General features: G+C 38.4%; 1 protein-coding gene across 1 annotated transcript in view; it reads right to left on the bottom strand.

The window, feature by feature from the left end:
* The window catches only part of TOP3A (topoisomerase 3alpha), a 493,378-nt gene that overhangs the window by 72,289 nt on the left and 398,715 nt on the right, over positions 1–22,374 (bottom strand). The window contains exon 18 of the mRNA XM_089416209.1: positions 20,386–20,424. Coding sequence (XP_089272335.1) covers positions 20,386–20,424 — 39 coding nt within the window. The remainder of the gene's footprint in view (positions 1–20,385; positions 20,425–22,374) is intronic.

Genomic DNA, 22,374 nt, shown 5'->3' with positions numbered 1-22,374 from the left:
CAAGGAATTTGAATTCCTTCTTCCCTAAGTGCATACTTCATGTGGGCCCCATATTCCATTAACAATTTAATCTTTCCTTCTCCCTAATGTTGGTGGCCTCCATCTCTCCAAAAACTATGTGGGGACTCCCTCCATCCACTTTTCCTATGTTTACATGCCAAAATATTTCCCAACACCCAATTACAAAAATAGAAATTCATCTTAACAAAATTAATTTAATTGGGGACATTACAAATAGTAGCAATAGCCAGAAGACCGAAACATCTTGTTGAAGGGTCGAATTATCACAAAGTTTAGGAGAAAGCAAGTTAGGCCATTCAATCGTGTCTCCTAGACTCATTGGTTGCCAACTCGTCCTTCATTTCCATCTTCCTTAGGGAGTACACCCCATAGCTTGTTGTTGAGAGACAGCTAGAACAAAGAGGTTGGGGATCAGAGTGACAACCCCCGACCCGATTCGTTGTTGCACCGTGCCTATACAATCTGAGCGACAACATTGCCCAACAATCCACACTCTAGGCACTGCGCAACGTTGGTTTCTGTAGCATCAAATGTGTTCTCACCATGAAATTTGGTGGCGAGGCTAAAATGCATGAGATCTCCAAAACCCAAAAATCGTTTCTAGAAATTCCACCTAGAGATTACTTAATTAGATTATTAACCTATTTTTTAATGTTTCTAAGTCTAAACTTATGAAACATGGTTAATTAATCAAAATTAATTAAGTCAAGGTAAGAATAGTCTAAAAACTCACACAGATCGATCTAGAAATGATCTGAGCCATCGATTAAGAATTAATCTTGGCCATTGGAGTCCCAATAGGAAGATATAAGAAGGGATCGATGTGGTGATGGAGAATACACTTCAATAGTTAGATTTCCTTGACAAATCGATTTCCAGAGAAAAGTAGTAGCTCTTAGAGAGCCAGAGATCAAAGTTGAGTCAGTGAGGGGTAGAGACAGTGATCTCGAGGAAGTTTTCCAAATCCAGAAAGGAAACAGCAAGAGGACGAGTTATTCCCAGTGAGCAAGCGCAGAGGACTGCACAGTGGCTTCATAAGAGCAACTCGATTTAGATCTTTTTCAGTTCCAGAGGCCAGACAAAGGTTCCAGAGTGCCGAGAAGCGATTTCCTCAACAGAGACAGGCATAATGACTTCATCAGAGGCAATTCAGAGGCTAGATGTCATAGGGCTTGCGCAAGCACTATACAGAGGCTGACGTAGAGAGTCCAGGAGGATGAGTTTTCTGAAGGGAAGTTGTGTCGGGGTTGCTTGTGGAAGAAGGGTAATTCCCTTACATAATTTTGGCCAAATTTTCTTACTGTTTGGATTGCCAGTTTGGCATCCATAGATTGTACTTAGAATTCATTGTTGCATAATGATAAAACTCTCAGTAGTTGCACTCGTTTTCCCATGTTGGGTTTTTCCGGGGACAATTGTCCAAAAATAATTGCGTCATATTTTTATGTGTGCGTTAGATTTTCTCAGATTCCAACGCTATTACTTCCACAGTTTATTTGTGAAAATCACAATGTGAATTATTTGGAATTTGTCACAGAAAACTACAAATAAATTGTTAAAAAAAATTAACGATTAGGAAAATAATTTTCAGTTGTTGTGATAGATGAAATTTTCACATGGTATCAAAGCGTGATTGATCAATCAGGAAGCTTAGAAGTAGAAAGAAGAGAAAATTTCTTTGTTCAAAGGGAGCAGCAAGCCGAAATTTTCTGGTGTTGTGCAAGGCATATCCAGGTAGGCCGAATTGTTGAGGCACGGGTTCGATTTTCAGTTGCAGGGTTGCAGCCGGCAAAGGGAGCAGCAACAACTCAAAGTTTCGTTGAGCAGATTCCTAGGACAGATGCAGATGGTTTTGCAATAGCTCGAAGAAGCAGAATCCACATAGGGTGGAAGCGAAAAGAACACACAATAGAGGGTAAATTCCTCTCGGAGGGCTTCTAGCCAAGAAATTCGATTTTCCTAGTTGCAGATTGGTAGTAGAAGTTATCAGGACTACACATTCCAGAAAGGAGTGTGAGTTGCAGAGCAGCAACCAAATAGGAGAGGAGATTCCTATTTTTTTTTCCAATTTTTGAGTTTTGCAGATATTGTAGCTTTGTAGTGATGGTCGTACAAGATTGCCAGAGGAGGTCATGCGAGTTATCCAAAATGCAGATCTGGACAGCAAATTGACTTCCAATTGTTGGAGACAGGTGCTGGAGGAAGTGCGAGTTGTCTAGTGTGAGTTGTAAAGCGAAGAAAGGTCCCAATAAGGGACAAGGCTCGAAAGGAGGTAGTGAGGCCCCAGATCTAGGTGGAGTATGAAGCTCCAGTGTGCCAAATGGGCAAGGTCTAGCATAGTTGCAACAAGGGCCCATGATATCAAAGTAGCAGGTTCACTGTCAGCAGACGCAATCTGTCATTAGACAATTGCAACTCTAGTTGTAGTTAGTACCCGAGAGACAGTTGTAGAGCTAGATGCAGTGCATAGGTAGTGTGAATTACCCAGTTGTAGTATGCAGGTGCAATTCCAGCTAGAAGATTCCCAGCACAGAACTATGCAGTCAAGTTTCCAATATAGGAGGACAATGTGAGTTGCCAAGAGGGAGCAACGAGATTTCCCATAGGGAGATCACTCCAAGAGTGACGTGAGGTGACTTGGAATTATAGCCCCAGAGAGCTACAGAGATTGGGCAGGGTCCATGAGGAGTCTGCCTCATGGATCATTACCTAGCTACAGGGGCCCACAATATTCAATAGTAGGATGGATCAATGGCAATTGAGGCAGTCAGTACCAGAGTGATAGTTGCAGACTAGTGGCAGTCAAATGCTGAGGAGCATAGTGCAGTGTTGACAGTAGAGTAGGTGGCTCAGTGTAGAGTTGGTAGCAACGCAAAATCTTCAGCGACAATGCAGACGTTAGTAGCAATCAGAGACTCGTGAGACAAATGCATCATACTGAACATAGATGATTCAGTATTTTGGATGCTTCTCAGTTGCAGTAGTTGCAGTTGCCGAAACAACAGATGAGAGGTAGTTGCAGTTGCAGCAACAACAAATCAGAGATAGTTGCGGTGCAAATGCAGATTTGCCAGTAATATGGGAGTGCCAGGAGCAACACAGATGCAACATCAAAGTTGTGTAGTGGTTGGTGGGCAGTATGGCCAGATATCAACAACGTGATAGGAGGTGATACAGAGATAGGGTGTTGTCGCAGGATGTGCAACACTACAGAGAACACAGTCCTCGCTAAGAGGGAGTGTTAGTTTCTATAACATCGGATGTGTTATAGCCACAGAATTTAGTGAAGAGGCCTGAATGCATGAGATCTCCAAAACCCATAAATTCTTTCTGGAAATTCCACCTAGAGATGACTTAATTAGATTATTAACCTATTTTTTAATGTTTCCTATGTTTAAACTTAGGAAAACTTGTTAATTAATCAAAATTAATTAAGTCAAGGTGAGAATTGTCTAGAAACTCACACAAATCAATCCAGAAATGATCTGAGCCATTGATTAAGATTTAATCTTGGCCGTCGGAGTCCCAACAAGAAGGTATAAGAAGGGATTGATGTCGTGATGGAGAATCCACTTCAAAAGTTCGATTTCCTTTGCAGATCGATTTCCAAAGAGCAACAGCAGCTGCCGGAGAGCCAAAGATCGAAACAATCAATGAGGGGCAGAGACAGCGATCCAGAGGAAGTTTTCCAGATCCGGAGAGGCAACAACAAGAGGTTGAGTTATTCCCAGTGAGGCAACACAGAGGTCTGCGCAGTTGCTTTAGAATAACAACTTGATTTAGCTAGAGGAAAAATCATTTCCGATTCCAGAGGTCGGACAAAGGTTCCAAAGTGCCGGAGAAGCGATTTCCTCAACAGAGATAGGAATAGCTACTTAATCAGAGGCAGTCAAGAGGCTAGATGTCATAGCGCCTACACAAGCACTACGAGAGGCTGACGTAGAGAGTCCAGGAGGACAAGTTTTCTAAACGGAAGTTGTGTCGAGGTTGCTTGTAGAAGAAGGGTAATTCCCTTACATAATTTTGGCCAAATTTTCTTTTCATTGGGATCCAGTTTGGCATCCATAGATTGTACTGAGAATTCACTATTGCATAATAATAAAACCCTCAATTGCTACACTGTTTTCCCAAGTTGGGTTTTTCTAAGCACAATCGTCCAAAAATAGTAGTCATATTTTTATGTCTGTATCCTAGATTTTCTCAGATTCCAACGCTATTACTTCCGCAGTTTATTTGTGAAAATCATAGTGTGAATTATTTGGTATTTGTTGTAGTAAACTGTAAATAAATTGTTAAATAAATTTAACAATTAGGAAAATAATTTCCAATTGCTGTGATAGATGAAATTCTCACACGCAGCTCTCAGAAAAATCGTCCTGTTGCTCCCTCTGCACAACGAATTTTCTTCTTCCGCTTCTTAGCTTCCACGTCTACCAAATATACTCTAATACCATGTGAAAATTTCCACTATTGCAACAACTGGAGATTATTCTTCTAACTGAAAATTAATTAGCAATTTATTTTCTATGACAAACAACGAATAATTCACAACTGCAATTTTCACCAAAATAAATGTTGCAGAAGATAAACTCGAAACTGAGAAAATACTGGCGCACACACAAAAAATATAACACTGTTATTTTTGGACAAAAGTCCCCAGAAAAAACCCAATTTGGGAAAATTGGTGCAATAGCTAAGGGTTTTTATTATTAAGCAGCAGTGAGAAATTTTGAGTACAACTAGATGTCAGAATTTGGCATTCCTACAGAGATAAATGTTGGTAAAAATATTATGAGGAATTTTCCTCACCCCACAAACAATCCAAGCTCTGACTGCTAGCTCCAAGTGAGTCGTACAAACATGCCTGCACAGACTCTACGTCACCCTAGCGTAGAACTGGAAAACGCATTGCCTGGAACAACTGCTACTCAAGTTGTCCTGCCTACTGCTGACTGAAAAACTGTCTCTCCAGCACTCTAGAAAATATTCCCGTCTTCTGGAACTAAAAACGAGCTTCTCTCCAGTAAGATCTAATTGCCCTCTATAGGCTACTGTGCAGACCTTGTGTCAGCATCTCGTGGATACCTCTGCCTCTCTACAAGCTACTCTCTGGAACTGGAAGACTTCCTCCGGACTCACTGCTTCTGCCCCTCTATCTTTGCTTCCCTTCTTTGGCTCGAACTCTTCTGACAGAATGTTGTTGCTCTCTGGAAAATTGAACTGCCCAAGGAAATTGATCTCAAGTGTGTTCCTCCATTTACCCATAAAATTTTTCATATAATCTCACTGTGGGACTCCAACAGCCAAGATTAAAACTTAATCAATGGTTGAAATTATTTCATAGTTGATCTGTGTGAGTTTCTAGAGAAATCTCACCTTCCTTAATTAATTATTATTAATTAATCATTTTTCCTAAGTTACACTTAGGAAAAATTTAATTATTGATTAATTAACTTAATTAAGGCATCTCTAGGTGCATTTTCCTAAAACCTTTTCTAGGTTAAACAGTCCTAGTATTTCTTAGCCTCTCTGACAACTGTCGAGACTAGAACACCATCTGATAGTACAAAAACTAACAAGATGGAGCAACATGGGCAAGATGAGGAGAGATGTATTGTCATATCTACGAGGTACAGTCAAGTATGGTATGATATATACTCGAAGTGACGGTGTGAGATTGATTGGATACACAGATGCAAATTAGTTAGGTAGTGCGGTGGATCAGAAAAGGACCTCAGGGTGTTGCTAAGTATCGGATTAGGGGTTATCTCTTGGTGCAGTTGGAAGTAGAATTTTGTGGCACCGATTTCTGCATAGGCAGAATACATGGCAGCAAGCATGGCCACATGTGAAGTTAATCGACTTTGGAAGCTACGAGTGGCACGATTTGGTCAAAGGATAAATTCAAGCAGTATCTACTATGATAATCAGAGTTCCATCAAGCTCTTTGAGAATCTAGTGATTCATGATAGGTTCAAACACATCGAAACCAGATACCACTTCATCAGAGATTATGTGTAGTGTCGATCAATTTGGCTATAGTATGTTCCCACAAATCAACAAGTTGCAGATATTCTGACGAAGACCTTGGCTACAAAAAAGTTTGTCTACTTCAGGCATAAGTTGGCAGTAGTGGAGAACACCTTCCTCGCTAAGAGGGAGTGTTAGTTTTTGGTAGTTCAGACAGGTATTCTAGTCTCTATTCGAGCTTATGAGGCTAAGGAACATAGGAGGATAATTATATCCAAGACGCAAAAAAATATTTTATGGAAAATGCTTTAATTAGAATAATTAGTCAATTATTAAATATATTTCCAAGTCTAACTTGGGCAAATTGGTTAATTAAATCAGATTAATTTAGGTAGATCGATTTTGATCTAGTGACTTCTAGAAAAGTCATGAGATCAAGTCAAGATGATCTTAGCCATTAATTGGGATTAGATCATGGTCGTTGGCTGCTCAACAAGAGATTATAAGAGCAAATTGATGGGGCTTTTGGAGACACACAGGGGAGTTCAAAATACCAATTGCAATGAGAGAAAGGGCGCAATTTGAGCTAGGAAGACACCAACAGAAGGGTTTCAATAGAGAAGATTGAGGAAAATTTTGAATAAATTTTCTCAGTTGATTTCCAATTTCCAGTGAGAGGAAGGAGGTCGAATTCGTTAGCAAAATAAAGGCCAAAATTGGTATTGCGAGTGGTCATTTTGCTAGTCTGTCTGACAACGGGGCTCAATTTAGTTTCTAGTAAGAAACCCGATGTATCTCATTTTAGAATTTTTGGAAGTCCCGTATATTTTTATGTGTCGAAAGAGAAAAGAAGCAAATTGGGTGCATCAGGGAAGAAGGGAATCTTCATGGGCTACAGTGAAATTCTAAGGGCCATAGAATTTATGTGGCTGGTTAAAGGGAAGTTGAAATAATTCATGATGTCACCTTTGACTAAGATATGGTTCTCAGCAAGATCAACAACCTTCCTATCCCAAGGAAGGACAAAGAAGCTAACACCGGGAAACAGGGTGCAAAAGAGGACGAGACAATGCCAAATGTTCATGAACCTATGGATCCTATTGATCCTCCTCCCCAAGAGCCGTCCTCCTCCAAGAGGAGACCCTCATGGCTTGGGGAGACTCTCGAAGATGACGAGAGACATACTTCACCAAGGGGGACTTTCTGTGAGAGCAAGAAGCCAAACAGGTATCAAGGATACTTGACCACCATGAACACTATCATTCAAAATGAACCTTCATCATTTGAAGAAGCCGTGAAGCAACAAGTTTGGAAGGATGCTATGAATGAAGAATACGAGTCTATTATGAAGAATGATGTTTGGGATGTGGTCTCTAGACCCCAGGACAAATCAGTTGTCACCTCTAAGTGGCTCTACAAAATCAAGCATGGAGCTGATGCAAGTGCAAAAAAGTTCAAGGCTCGCTTTGTTGTTCGAGGCTTCTCTAAAAAAGGTGGTGTAGATTATGATGAGATAATTGCACCTGTTGCCCGATACACCACCATCCGCTCGATCATAAAACTTGCTCCCTCACAAGGATGGAACCTACATCAGATGGATGTCAACACCACTTTCTTGCATGGTTCAATCAAAGAGGAAGTCTATGTGGAACAACCTGAGGGGTTTGAGGTTCATGACTAGGAATCTCATGTATGCAGGTTGAGGAAGGCTCTCTATGGCTTGAAGCAAGCAACCCAAGCTTGGTATAAGAGGATTGATAGCTATCTGATGAAGCTGAGATCCACTAGGAGTAAAGTCGGTCCGAACTAGCTCACAAAGAGATAGAAAATATAGATCAACGCCTTAGAATTCAGCCTCTTCGAGGGGGCAACCTCCTTTACATTACATAAATGAACAATTCTTGGATGATTCAAATGACAAAACCTCCTTTCTATATATAGGAGTCTAAGGAGTCACGATATAATCCAGCCGACCTAACAATAATAATATAAAGCCACAAAAATAACAATCGAGGGATTCTATGGGGCACAGTAATAACAATATGGGGGCAATAGGGGCACAACAATATTAATAAGGGGTATAACTACAATAGTAATGGGGTAATCACTAGTATTATAGGGACCCAACATGCCGCTCTCCTTCAAAAAAGTGTTGTCCTCAACGCTTGAGTAGTTCTGGATACTTCTGCATAAAATTCTCATCCTCCCATGTGGAATCTTCAGGGGATAAGTTCTTCCACTTGATAAGATACACTAAAATTGATCGATTTCGTAGCTGTCGAGTTCTTGTTTCTGTGACTGCTTCCGGTTCCAATATAATTTTTCCTTCCTCGTCAAGTTCTGGCAATATTGTTTGAACTGGGAGCTTGTCACCTATAACCTTCTTTAAACATGAAACATGGAAAACTGGGTGCAATCGAGAAGCTGCAGGAAGCTCCAATTTGTATGCCATAGTACCAATCTTTTGCAACACCTTGTACGGACCATAATACTTTGGTGATAATTTATTATCCTTCTTAGCTTGCTTTAGGGACATTTGCTTATATGGTTGTAGCCGTAGGAATACCCAATCACCTACATCAAAACTTCTTTCACTGCGATGTTGATCTGCCTGTTGTTTCATTCTATTCTGTGCCAACACGAGGTTATCATTTAAGAGTTGGAGGACTTCTTGTTGATGTTCGATGTGATGTTCCACTACCTGAATCTTAGAATTTTCTCTTAAATATGATGTGATGGATGGTGGTTGATACCCATAAAGTGCCATAAATGCTGTCATTTTTGTTCTTGTATGGAAGGAAGTGTTATACCACCATTCAACCAGAGGCAACCATTTGACCCATTTTGTCTGTTTACCAGATACAAAGCAACGAAGATATCCTTCCAAACAATTTTTTACTATCTCAGTTTGCCCAACAGATTGAGGATGATAAGATGAGCTATGAGCTAACTAAGTAGCAAGACAAGAAAATAATTCTGTCCAAAAATTTCCAGTGTAAATGGGATCTCTGTCACTTACAATAATCTTTGGGTTTCCATGTAGCTTTTGAATTGTTTCCATAAATGCAGTAGAAACTGTACTGGCTTTAAATGGATGTGATAATGCACAAAAGTGTGCATACTTGGTAAGTTTGTCAACTACCACCATGATGACACTCTTTCCCTCAGACTTGGGTAAACCTGTGATAAAATCCATTGAAACCTCCTCCCAACGTTGGCTTGGAATCGATAAAGGTTGTAATAGACCCGGTGTCTTAATTGTTTCAACTTTATTTTGTTGGCAAACCAAACATTCCGCCACAAACTTTTGAATATCTGATTTAAGGCCATCCCAAAAAAATTCCTTCTTAACCCTGTGCTAAGTTTTTAAAAATCCTGAGTGCCCTCCTAAGGGAGAAGTGTGCAATTCCATAAGAATCTTTTGTTTTAGCTGGGAATTCTTATAGAGGTATAAGCAATCTTTGTACCATAACGAATCATTTTGCCAGCTAAATGTATCAGACGTACTAGAATCTTGTTGTAACTTTCGAATAAGTACCCACACTTCTTCGTCATTCTTCCATTCCTCCCTTGCTTCGTTTATCCAATCTGGTTGGATAATAGAAATGGCGCACAACAATGCTTCCACATCCTCATACTTTCTTGAAAGTGCATCTGCCACCACATTTTGCTTCCCTTTTTTGTAGATGATTTCAAAGTCATAACCCAACATCTTTGTGACCCACTTTTGTTGCTCTTCAAAGGATAATCTTTGTTCTAAAAAGTATTTAAGGCTATCATGATCTGTTTTTACCTTGAAGTGTCTTCCCATTAGGTAGGGTCGCCATTTCTTAAGTGCATGGAGTATTGCCAACATTTCCTTCTCATAAATAGCTTTTCTTAAAAACTTTCCCTTGATTGGACGACTTTCAAAAGTAATGGGTCTTTCATCTTGCATTAGAACAACACTAATTCCATTTCCTGAAGAATCACATTCCACAATAAAGGTTTTTGTGAAGTCCGGTGTAGCTAAGACCGGTACTTGGCACATTGCCTCTTTAAGATGTTCAAAGGCCTTTGTTGCTTCCAGAGTCCATGAAAATGCATTTTTCTTCAATAATGTTGTTAGAGGTGTTGCTATTCTCCCATAATTCTTAACAAACTTGATAATACCCTGTCAACCCGAGAAATCCTCGCAATGCTTTATGGATGTGGGGATTTTCCATTCCTTAATGGCTTTAATTTTGCTAGGGTCTACCTTAACTCCTTCATGAGATACAATATGACCAAGATATTCCACCTCCTAGACTCCAAAGAAACATTTGGATCTTTTTGTATATAATTGTTTCTCCTCCAATAGTTGTAGCACCCTGTCAACATGTTCAACATGATCCTTCCAAGACTTGCTGTAGATTAGTATATCATCAAAAACTACTAACACAAATTTTCTAAGGAATGGTTTGAAAATTGAATTCATCAAACCTTGAAATGTTGAAGGTGCATTGGTAAGGCCAAAAGGCATGACCAAAAATTCATAATGACCCTCATGAGTTCTAAATGCTATTTTCGAAATGTCTTCAGTCTTCATTCTGATTTGATGATATCCTGAACAAAGATCCAACTTGGTGAAGTAAATTGATCCATGCAATTCATCCAGTAATTCATCAATGACAGGAATGGGGAACTTATCTTTAATAGTGAGCTTGTTGAGCTCCCTATAATCCGGACACATGTGCCATGATCCATCCTTCTTGTGCACCAATACTACTGGAGTAGAGAAAGAACTTTGACTCGGTTGAATTATACCAGCCTCTAGCATTTATGCAACCATACATGCAATTTCACTCTTTTGGATATAGGGATATCTGTACGGCCTGATGTTTGGAGGAACACTTCCTGGAATCAGATGAATAGCATGATCATGATCACGCATAGGTGGGAGACCTTTGGGAGTATCAAATACCTTGGAATGATTGTCCAAGACTTTTTGGAGATCTGGAGAAATAGATGATTCCGATGTGGAAACATCTAGCGAACATAATTGTGCAATTACACCTCTTTGCTCCTTTTTTAGAAGCTTTGTCATACTATTAGAGCTGATTATCTTTCCTAGTTTCCCTGCAATACCCCTTAATTCAACTTCCTTTTCTTCCGTAGAAAATTTGACGAAAAGTTCTTGAAAATTAAAAGCTATTGTACCCAAGGATTGTAGCCATTGGACTCCTAGTACAACATCAGCACCTCCCATTGGAATGGAAAGCATTGGGCTAGTCAATACATATTCTCCCATGGATAGCTTGATATTATGGCACTTTCCAGAGCAATTTATTGTTCCTCCATTTGCAATCATCACTTGAGACTCTGGTGCTGGATATAGGAAGCAATTCAATTCTTTTGCTACCTTACAATGAACAAAATTGTGGATGCTTCCTGAATCAATCAACACTATTACCTTTTTCTTCTTGATTTGTCCTTCTATCTTGATGGTTTGAGGAGTGGTAATTCCCGCCAATGCATTACAAGATATGGTCGGATTTATTTGTTTTTCATCTAGGCTTTGTTCCTGGAGTATATCCTCTTCTTTTGACCTTTCTTGCTCCTTTTCTTCTTCCTCTTCACAATCTATGTAGAATAATTTCTTCTTAGCACACTTATGACCTTTAGTGTATTTGCTATCACAACTGTAATAAAGCCCTTTTGCTCTTTTTTCTTCCAATTGTTGTGGTGTCAACCTTATAGGTTGTGGAAGACTAGGGGCAACAACACTTCCGTCTTTATAGTTGTGAATGGTATGCTTCCTGGTTGCCATAATTTTTCTTTCCATTTTTCTTACTAACCTGAATGCCTTCTCTAATGAATCAGGTTCCCAAAGGCGAACATCATGTTGGATATTATCCTTTAAAGACCCTATGAACACATCAATCCTATGCTCCTCTGGAATATCTTTTACCCTTATGTTCAATTTTTCTAACTTCTCAATGTGCTCCATTATTGAACCCTTTTGTTTGAGACTTATCAATTGGCTACAAAAAGTGTTGCTTTTTGTATCCTCATAATGTGCTATCAATTCTTCTGTAAAAATTGCCCAAGTGATAAATTGTTTACGAGAGCAAAGCCATTGATACCATACAAACTGATTTGGTTCCAAATATAAAGTTGTCATACGTACCTTTTGTGTGTTTTGCACATTATTGAGATCGAAGAATTGCTCCATCTGTAATATCCATGTGGCGGGATCCTTGCCATCAAACTTCCTCATATCGATTTTTGGAATATGGTGAGTCTTCAATCCAACATTAGAGTCTATAGAATCATGATTAACATTTCTTTTGTTCTCATCATGAGTTTCCTTTAGTACCATTTCACCCTTAGTGACCATTTCTTGTAGCGACTTCTTCATATTTATCTTCAATTCTTCCATCTTATCATCCATGCCATCAATTTTAGCTTCTACGCCTTTCTTTAAACAATCCATCTTAGCTTCTACACCTTTCTTTAAACCATCCATCTTAGCTTCTAGATCTTTCCTTAAACCATCCATCTTAGATTCTGTTGTTTTTTGTGCAAGTGACACTTGTTGCACTTGTTCTTGTAATTTTGATATATCATATAACATTTCTTCTTCTTCTTCATGAGTCATGCTAGAGCTTTCAGGTTCCTTGCTAGGTGTTTGCATTTTCTTTCCTCGGGGCATCAGTTATCGATAATAATGGTCTATTATGCCCTTTGAACTCATTTAAAATAAATTTTCAAACCAAGCTTAAGCAAAAATTTAAGAAAATCTACACACCATTTTTCACTTGGTAGGAGCTCGATATTGCCTTGATGTATCTCTATACTTTCCAATCATCTAGTTCTGAATTTGTGACCTGCAATAGCCCTGTGTGTCCTCTTTCCAATGCCACAAGTCTGACCCAAATTGGATTCTCCAAGGAAGAGTTATGCGAAATCTCCCATAGTGACTTGATTATAGACTAGTTCAGTAGAGCGAACTTGTATGACGTGCCACGAGTCACTGTTTCGACCTTTGGATCTGAAAAATGCATACAAGAAACTACAGTCCGTCCTCTTTTTGTACCTTCTTACGAAATTTCAATCCAATCCCTAGAGAGAAAGTTATGACGATTTTCCCCATGTCACCTGTTTGGAATGTAATTTAGGAGTCTGCAAAAAGACCAACTTCCTCAGATCATATCTCCGCAAATATAGTGCGAAAAGCTCTGAAATTCGGACCTGAGGTTCAGCGCGATTTCTTCTCAAATGGGTTTTTCTTGCAACTTCTGAAACGTCGCAAAAAAAAAGTTATAGCGAAAATGCCACGATGACCTGTTTGGAGCACCGAAACCCTAGAATCTAAAGCTCTGATACCAAATGTTATGAATCCAGCTCACAAAGAGATAGAAAAGATAGATCAACGCCTTAGAATTCAGCCTCTTCGAGGGGGCAACCTCCTTTACATTACATAAATGAACAATTCTTGGATGATTCAAATGACAAAACCTCCTTTCTATATATAAGAGTCTAATGAGTCGCGATATAATCCAGCCGACCTAACAATAATAATATAAAGCCACAAAAATAACAATCGAGGGATTCTATGGGGCACAATAATAACAATATGGGGGCAATATGGGCACAACAATATTAATAAGGGGTATAACTACAATAGTAATGGGGTAATCACTAGTATTATAGGGACCCAACACACTATCATTCAAAATGAACATTCATCATTTGAAGAAGCCGTGAAGCAACAAGTTTGGAAGGATGCTATGAATGAAGAATACAAGTCTATTATGAAGAATGATGTTTGGGATGTGGTCTCTAGACCCCAGGACAAATCAGTTGTCACCTCTAAGTGGCTCTACAAAATCAAGCATGGAGCTGATGGAAGTGCAGAAAAGTTCAAGGCTCGCTTTGTTGTTTGAGGCTTCTCTAAAAAAGAAGGTGTAGATTATGATGAGATAATTGCACCTGTTGCCCGATACACCACCATCCGCTCGATCATAAAACTTTCTGCCTCACAATGATGGAACCTACATCAGATGGATGTTAAGACCACTTTCTTGCATGGTTCAATCAAAGAGGAAGTCTATGTGGAACAACCCGAGGGGTTTGAGGTTCATGACTAGGAATCTCATGTATGTAGGTTGAAGAAGGCTCTCTATGGCTTGAAGCAAGCACCCCAAGCTTGGTATGAGAGGATTGATAGCTATCTGATGAAGCTGAGATCCACTAGGAGTGAAGCCGGTCCGAACCTTTACTTTAAGGTTGAAGATGATAAACCTCTCATACTGGTACTTTATGTGGACGACCTCTTTCTGAGAGATGCAGACCCTCTCATTCACAAATGTAAGAGGGAGTTGGCTTCTGAATTTGAGATGAAGGACCTAGGATTAATGCACTACTTCCTAGCGTTAGAGGACTAGCAAAAGCCAGGAGAAATTTTCCTATCTCAAGGAAAATATGTTGTGAATATTTTGGAAAGATTTGGGATGGTTGACTACAAGCCTGTGACTACCCCGATGGAACTTAACTTCAAGAAGTTATGTGGTAGTTCTACCAGACCTGAATTGGGAAATGCTTCTGAGTATCGTCAACTCATAGGAGCATTGATGTTCTTGGTGAACTCTCGTACGAATATATGTTTTGCAGTTAATACATTGAGCCAATATATGGTTGAGCCTCATCACACACATTGGATTGGAGCCAAGAATCTTTTGAGATATCTTGCAGGCACAATCACTCATGGACTGAGATACACTGCCGGAGATGTGAGACTGCATCGTTATTCTGATGTTGATTGGGTCGGCAGTGTGGTGGATCGTAAGAGCAATTCTGGGTGTTGTTTCTCTTTGGGTTCTGCTTCGATATCCTGAATGAGCAGGAAGCAAAAGATGGTTGCTTTGAGCACCGCTAAGGTTGAATATATAGTTGCGAGTATGGCCTCCTATTTAGTTGTCTGGTTGAGGAAGCTCTTCAGTGAGTTGTTTGGACATGTGCTAGATACCACCATGATCCTCTACGACAACCAGAGTGGGGTCTGATTATCAGAGAATCCCATATTTCATGGTCGCTCCAAGCACATCGATATCAGGTACCACTTTATCTTGGATATGGTACGACAAGGAGCAATAAGGCTCCATCACATTGGGACTGATGAGCAAGTCGCCGACATTCTGACCAAGCCCCTTGGAAAGGTCAAATTCTTGACTTTCCGAGAACGACTAGGAGTCATGGAGAGACCCTCTTATGAGAGTCCTGTATGACATGGACATTGAGCTCTGGGAGCTCCAGGGGCTTGGGGTACTTCTTGGAGTGATGAGTAACCATAGGGTGAATGGTCCATCCTTCCCATAGTGGTTTGTTGTGTACAGGGTGAGTGGTTTAGCCTTCCCCTATGATACTCCGTGGCGACATGTAGGCATGATGAGTGGTTCATCCTTCTCTTGCTGAGACACCTTACCCATGCAGTCTGGGACTCATGGGAAGTACCTCTCATCTGGCCAATGAGTAGGGGATGATCCGCTCACTCTTGTGTTGTATGTTGATGACTTGTTCGTTACTGGGACAGAGAGACTGATTAGTGGTTGCAAGGAGGATCTTGTTATGGAGTTCGAGATGAAGGACATTGGCTGATGCATTACTTTATGGGGCTTGAGGTGTGGCAAGAGGAGGGGCATGTCTTTCTAGGGCAGGGACAGTATGTTGTGGATGTGTTGAGCATATTTCACATGGCAGACTGTAGACCCATGTCTACACCTATGATCACCAACTGGAAGAAGCTTCATGCTTCAGATTCTAGTTTGGTGGATCCCACATTGTATAGGAAACTTATTGGGTCCTTGATGTATCTAGTCAACACTAGGCCAGATAGATGCTTTACAGTGAACACACTTAGCCAGTTCATGGTTGAGCCCAAGCGGGTGCACTAGGTAGCTGCAAAGCACATTCTTCGCTATGTGCAAGGGGTTGTTGATTATGGTCTGGACTATAGGCGGGGAGATGGAGTGAGGTTGGCAGGTTACACAAATTCAGATTGGGCAAGATGTGCTTCTAACAGGAAAAGTACTTCAGGGTGTTGCTTCGGATTGGGTTCGACAGTTGTGTCGTGGTGCAGTCGAAAGAAAAAGTCAGTTGCTTTGAGCTGTTTTGAGGCTGAGTATATGGCTGCTAGCCAGGCTAGTTGTGAGGCCATTTGGCTTTGCAAGTTGTAGTATGGCCTATTTGATCAAGAGTTGAGACCAATAGTTATTCACTGTGATAATCAGAGTTGCATTAAACTCAAGGAGAATCCAATGTTTCATGACAGGTCAAAACGTATTGACATCAGATATCATTTCATTAGGGACTATGTTCAGAAGGTGGCAGTGAAGCTCGAGTATATATCAACAAATGAGTAGGTGGTCGATGTTCTCACGAAGTCCTTCCCGAGAAGCAAGCATGTCCATTTCAGGGACAAAATGGGTGTGGTGAGAAACACTTTCCTCGATAAGGAGTGTTGATTCTTAATGTACCTTGGACAAGTGGTTTCCCATGGGTTAGTCTCTACCTAGGGAAAAGTGTCCAAAATAATTCTTTTCCTAAGTGTGACTTTATAAAGTGAAAGTGACTTTATAAGTGGTAAAGCCAATGTTAAATTATAAAGTGAAAAAGTGACTTTAGACATAAAGTACAATGTGGGTACTTTATTTAATGGGTGAGTTAAAAAATAGAAAGTGAGAATTAAATGCACATTTATTCTCATGCCTTGATCTAAATGAATCTGAGCCATTAGATCTTAGGGTTGCCCAAAAGTCAGTTAGGGAAACAAAAGGGAGAAAAAAGAGAGACTGCAATTCATTCTTCATGAAAAGACTGGAGAAAGGAGGCTAAGAGCTGGAGAAAAGTTCTAAAGGAGAAATTTGTTGCAGCAAGCTGAAGGAGTGATTCTTGGGCAAAGTTGGGCATGGAAATCAAGGCATAGAAGAAAACAGAAGCTACAATACGAACAACATTGAATGATGTGAGTTGCAAGCAGTACAAAAATCCATACAGTCCGTACGGAGTCCATGCAGTACATATTTTCAGCGTTAAGTGGGCACGGAAATCGAGGCAAAGTGAGAACGGTTTTCAAGGAGTTTTACGTTGAAGAGATAAGTTGTATTTTGCTGTTTTTTTTGTCTGCAAATGTATTTTTCCTAAACTTGAAAGATAAATAAATTTGAAGAGCTCTCTAACAGGTTTTCCCCAGAGAAGATTGAGGGGATTTTGCCTGGGTCTAATTTGACCAAAAATCTGTGAGTATTTTTATGTGTGTTGTTGGTCTAATTATGTCCATATTTATTTTCAGCATGTGTTGACGGTCCCATGTGTTTTAACCTGAAAATTTCATTTCCAGAATTCTATATGTTGAATTTATGTTTATGGGAAAGGGCATTTAACTAAATGGGAGTGTAAAACTGGGTTAGGATTGTAGGAAACTTTTTTTTGTCATCAAATTTCAACAATCTGCTTTATAATCATTTTGTTTGTAGGTGGAGGCTCTTGGATCTGAAAAGAAATAATTTTTGGAAGGCAAACATTTGTTGAAAGTCAAAACACTCTCTTTCTCCTTGATCGGCTAGGGTTTCTAGTCAATTTTCAAATCCTTTTGGGATTTTTTTCTCTAAATTTTTGGGGTTCGATCTTGGATCGACTCTTTTTGGAGGGTTGTCAGTGATTTTCTGGAAACAGTTGGTATTTTCTTTGAGGTTCGTTTCATTGTGCGGGCACTTCTTAAAAAATTTGACCCTTTACCCCTCGGTTGCAGGCTTGTTTTCTCATAGCCATAGGCATTGGAGGCTGCTTTCTTCATTCCTGCAAATATGACATCTAGAAATTTTGATCAACATTTTGAACAAAATATATTAAAATTTCTAGGGGGAAACACATCAGAAATTTACAAAGTAAAATTTGATTTTTCCAAGGGTTTCCCTCATAAACTGTGAGCAGGAAAAAGCTTCCTCCTTCTCTGTGCTGTTAAAACTAAAAGCTAATTTGATGGCTGCACTTATGGATTAAAATTTTGAGAAGAGAAAAGTTTTAAATTTGTCGAGAAACCACATTAAAATTTGCTGAATAAAAATTAAATCGTTGGGGCCATTCCCTCAGCTGGCTATTGGAGGTCGTCCTTCTTCATCTACGTAGGAGGTATCCCCTTTTTCTAAGCAGCTAGGGTTTTCAGCAAACAGTTAAATTACTATACTTTTTGAAGGGTTAAAATCTTAATGTTAAGCCTTATCTCATACATTAAACTAAATTTAATGTTTTCCTAAAGGTTGCACTCACTAGGCCATTAGTGTTTTCTCTTTCTATTTACACAAGGATTACTTTCTTTTTCAAGCAGCTAACTTAGATCTGGAATTGATTTCATGATTTTTCATTTGCTCTTAGTCACTAACCCTCCAATTTCATTAACTTAGATAATTTGTAGATCTAATCTGCATTAGCATTAGATTTACTTTCCTAGATTTTATATTTCATTACTTAATCTTCTAATCTCACTTGCATTAAAGTCATTTTGCAATTGGATCTAATTATTAGTTTCATATAGTGCTTCATTAGATAAGTTACATTTGCTTCATATTGCTCAAACACACCTTTTGAAATACATTCTAAGTGAAGTGATACCCTTAATTAACATATCATTAAGTCACTTTGCATTTGAACACCTTAATATATTGAAGCACTTGCGTTATTTCGTTTAGATCTAATTGTCTTTCTTTGTTTCATTGAGTAGATATTGACTTGCTTCATTGATTATTGTCTTATCATAAACTGTGTGCTATTATCTTAATCATAAGACAATTGCTATAATTCTTGAAGACATTTTTTGAAGTATATCGTTCTAATTATATTTCATTGAAACATTGCATTTGCATTCAATTTGCATCTTTAAAATTTACCTCCAAGCATAAGCTTTGTTGAATAGAAACTTAAGACAACCTTATCCATTGTTCAATTTAAGAAAGTTGACCCTTAAACAACTGTTAAAACGGGTGACCTTGCATTTCTCTTGTGGTCCAGTCCCTTGTAGGAACGGAGGCACTTGGGTTAATAGAAGTCTTGGGTAGGTATCGTTAATAAGGCCATAGTCTCCTTCACCAGCACTTCTTCCAACAACCTTGTTCTAAGACAAGTTTTGACAATTGAGCAAAAGGCATACACCATAGTCTAGGAATATAAATTAAAATCAACCAAGATCCTTGCATTACACAGTGTCTAGTTTTACATTCATTAGTCTAACATCATCTCATTTGGCACATTATTGATTTGTGAGCATCTATTTGGAATTACTTGCTCCATGTCCTTTGATATTGATCCATCTATTTTGAGCATCTCTTTGAAGTAGAAGTACAAGCTTCTTTTATCTTGCAAGTTATATCTCACTGCTCATATTTCAATTTTGTGTTATCATCTTGTACTAACATCTGTCTTGCAGCATTGTTATTCTGGTGGCTTGAAATATTATTTGGCAAGTGTTATAATTTTCTTGAGCATTGTTTATAAGGCACTGGTCTCTCTTTCCTTGTCTTGTTCAAAGCCATATTGATTTAATTGAATCCATCTTTTAGTATCTGCATTGCTCAATAATAATCATGCTTGCTAGTTAAATCTCAAACCAACTTGCTCTGAGTGGTAATTGCCTTGCCCTTGTCTCCTAGAACTTGTTGTTTCAACAAGTTTTCCTCTACTAACCATCTTTAGGGACTAGCCTCCTTAACTTGTCTAAGAGAGAGTTTAAATGGAGTGAGTAGGGAATGGGTGACAACCCCTCCTCTGAGCGTTGTGCCTTAAATTTTATACCTTGTGGGGTTGGAAACTTTTCCCACACTTAGGTGTACATATTAGGCGACAACACACCCTTCAAGGTGAATGAGAGATATAACAATAAAACATTCCTCCTAGGAGATTGCTGAATAACCAGCCTCCAAAAATAAAAAGCAATCCAAAAGGTGCATCCATATATATCAAACCACACCATAATGACACAATATGCTCCGTAACAAACCATTTGTGCAACCAAGGGTTGATTAACAAGGCAAACACTTGTGAGAAGAACAAGCAACAAGCACAATCATTCAACCAAGGAGAAGTGAGAGCCCCCCAAGCCAAAGACCTCCAATGAACTAGTAGCAAATATACATCAATGTGATGAAAATCACAAAGTGGAACCTTGTACAATATGAAGTGTAACATGTCTCTTAAGGTGGTATTAAGATTTCTCTGATCATATCCATAGGTCATCCTTTCAACTTGATCATACTGAGAAACAATATCTGCCAAAATTTCATTTCTAAACATATACGTGTTCACTAAACCATTTGTCCAAACAAAAAACACATTATAAAGAATTTAAATAAAAAATCTTTATTTAACAAAAGAAATACTCACGTGTGGAAAATTTTGACAGCCAACCATGAACTTTCCATCCTGGAAAACAAAACACAATTTCATGAATAAAGAATGAACCATGTTTACATACAGTTGAACAAATTCACGATACAAAATGCTTCGAGTATGTTTACTTAAATATAGTGAAAATCATAATAATTTTTTTTTAAAAAGGCAGCCTCGAGTATAATCCTAAAGTACCATAAGTTCTAGAAGGTAAAAATCCCAGGGAATGTACATTATCCTTAGTAAGCCAAGGATAAGAAATAGGGACGAGTTTCTAAAGTTTTTCAACTTCATATCTTGTTTAAATTTCAGAAAAGCATTTGATGAATTTTTCAAAGTACTTTTTGAGACAACTTTTTTATCTAAAATAACAAACAAATTCCAAAGATACCCCCTTCTAAAGTATTAGGAAAAAGGATGAATGGAAAATAATAGGCATTAAACTTTTCCCTAAAAATTCTTGTTGATAATTTAGGGCAAAGGGAAGGCAAGTAGATTCCTATGACCATTTGTTGAAATATTAAAATGAGTTTAGTTGAATAATGTGACTTAAGAAACAGTTAAAGTAGAGATTATACAACAAGCCATACCATTTGATCAGAAACTGGAGATTATATAACAGACCATACTATTTGAGCAATCTCGGCTTCAGATGAGCAAAGATCATTGTTTTTCTCTGCATTTGCTGTCACTATAACATTCTTGAAATTGGGTTGCAATTCCAATAACCTTCGACTTGTTTCCCTGCACTGTTGTTTGTATGTTTCTTTTCTCCAATGCTGAGAGCCTGAGACATCTTATATTTTCTAGAACTCCAACCTGATCTCTCCTTTTCATTTCAAAGTGGATTTGATGATTCTTCGTGTATAAAAATAGAAACACTAGTGTTTATAAACATATATACTTAATCTAGATGACTTAGGATATTACTTATGAAAAGGTGCATCACATAAACATATGGCTTTATGTGAAAGGTCATTCTGAGGCCTATTAAATACCAAGGCCATTCATCATTGAAATCAACATCTCTCATATTTTACTCAGTATGATATTTTAATCCATATTACAATATTATACTGCACAAAATATGAGAGATGATGATTACAATGATGAATCTTCTTATATAGGCTTCAAAATGATCTTTCACATAAATCCATGTCTTTAGGTGATGCACCTTTGAATAAGTAACATCCTAAGTTCTCTAGTTTAGGTATACATATCTATGAATAATATTTATTTTTATATACATAACATTGCCTTACCCTTCAGAAATGCTTTGAGTGGCATTTCATGTTGGGCCATTCATCATTGAAATCAACATCTCTCATATTTTATTTAGTATGATATTTTAATCCATATTATAATATTATACTGAATAAAATATGAGAGATGATGATTATAATGATGAATCTTCTTATATAGACCTCAAAATGAACTTTCACGTAAAGCCATGTCTTAGGTGATGAACCTTTTAATAAGTAATATCCTAAGTTCTCTAGTTTAGGTATACATATTTATGAATAATATTTATCTTTATATACATAACATTGCCTTACCCTTTAGGAATGCTTTGAGTGACATTTCATGTTGTGTTTCCAAATCAAGAGAAGCATTTACATATACTTCCAATCCATATCATATGCATCTATATTGATGGTTTGTACCCTATGCCTATATTCCCTACAACTTACTCATGAAGTAATGGATATGTGGAGGACAATTTGCATGAGTGGGAATGAAAGCCTCATGCTACATCATGACTTATTTTGAGCCACATCTTTGCACGTAGAAGAATTTGAATGGCCAAGAAAGATTTCTACCCACTGGTGAGATGTTAAGACAAAGTTATTACCTATCATGGGTTAGCTTCATTTGGCATGCACCTTCTATCTTTCAATGGTTATTATTAGCCACACAACCCTTTATTATTTTTGTTTAAACATGAAATATTTAAGGCTGGAGAGAAATTCAAATTACATGAAT

Source organism: Pinus tabuliformis, chromosome 3_2 (assembly GCF_031772625.1).
Source record: "Pinus tabuliformis cultivar Carrire ecotype Pingquan chromosome 3_2, CPIR1, whole genome shotgun sequence".
Lineage (NCBI taxonomy): Eukaryota > Viridiplantae > Streptophyta > Pinopsida > Pinales > Pinaceae > Pinus > Pinus tabuliformis.
This window is presented reverse-complemented; position numbering and strand designations above follow the sequence as displayed.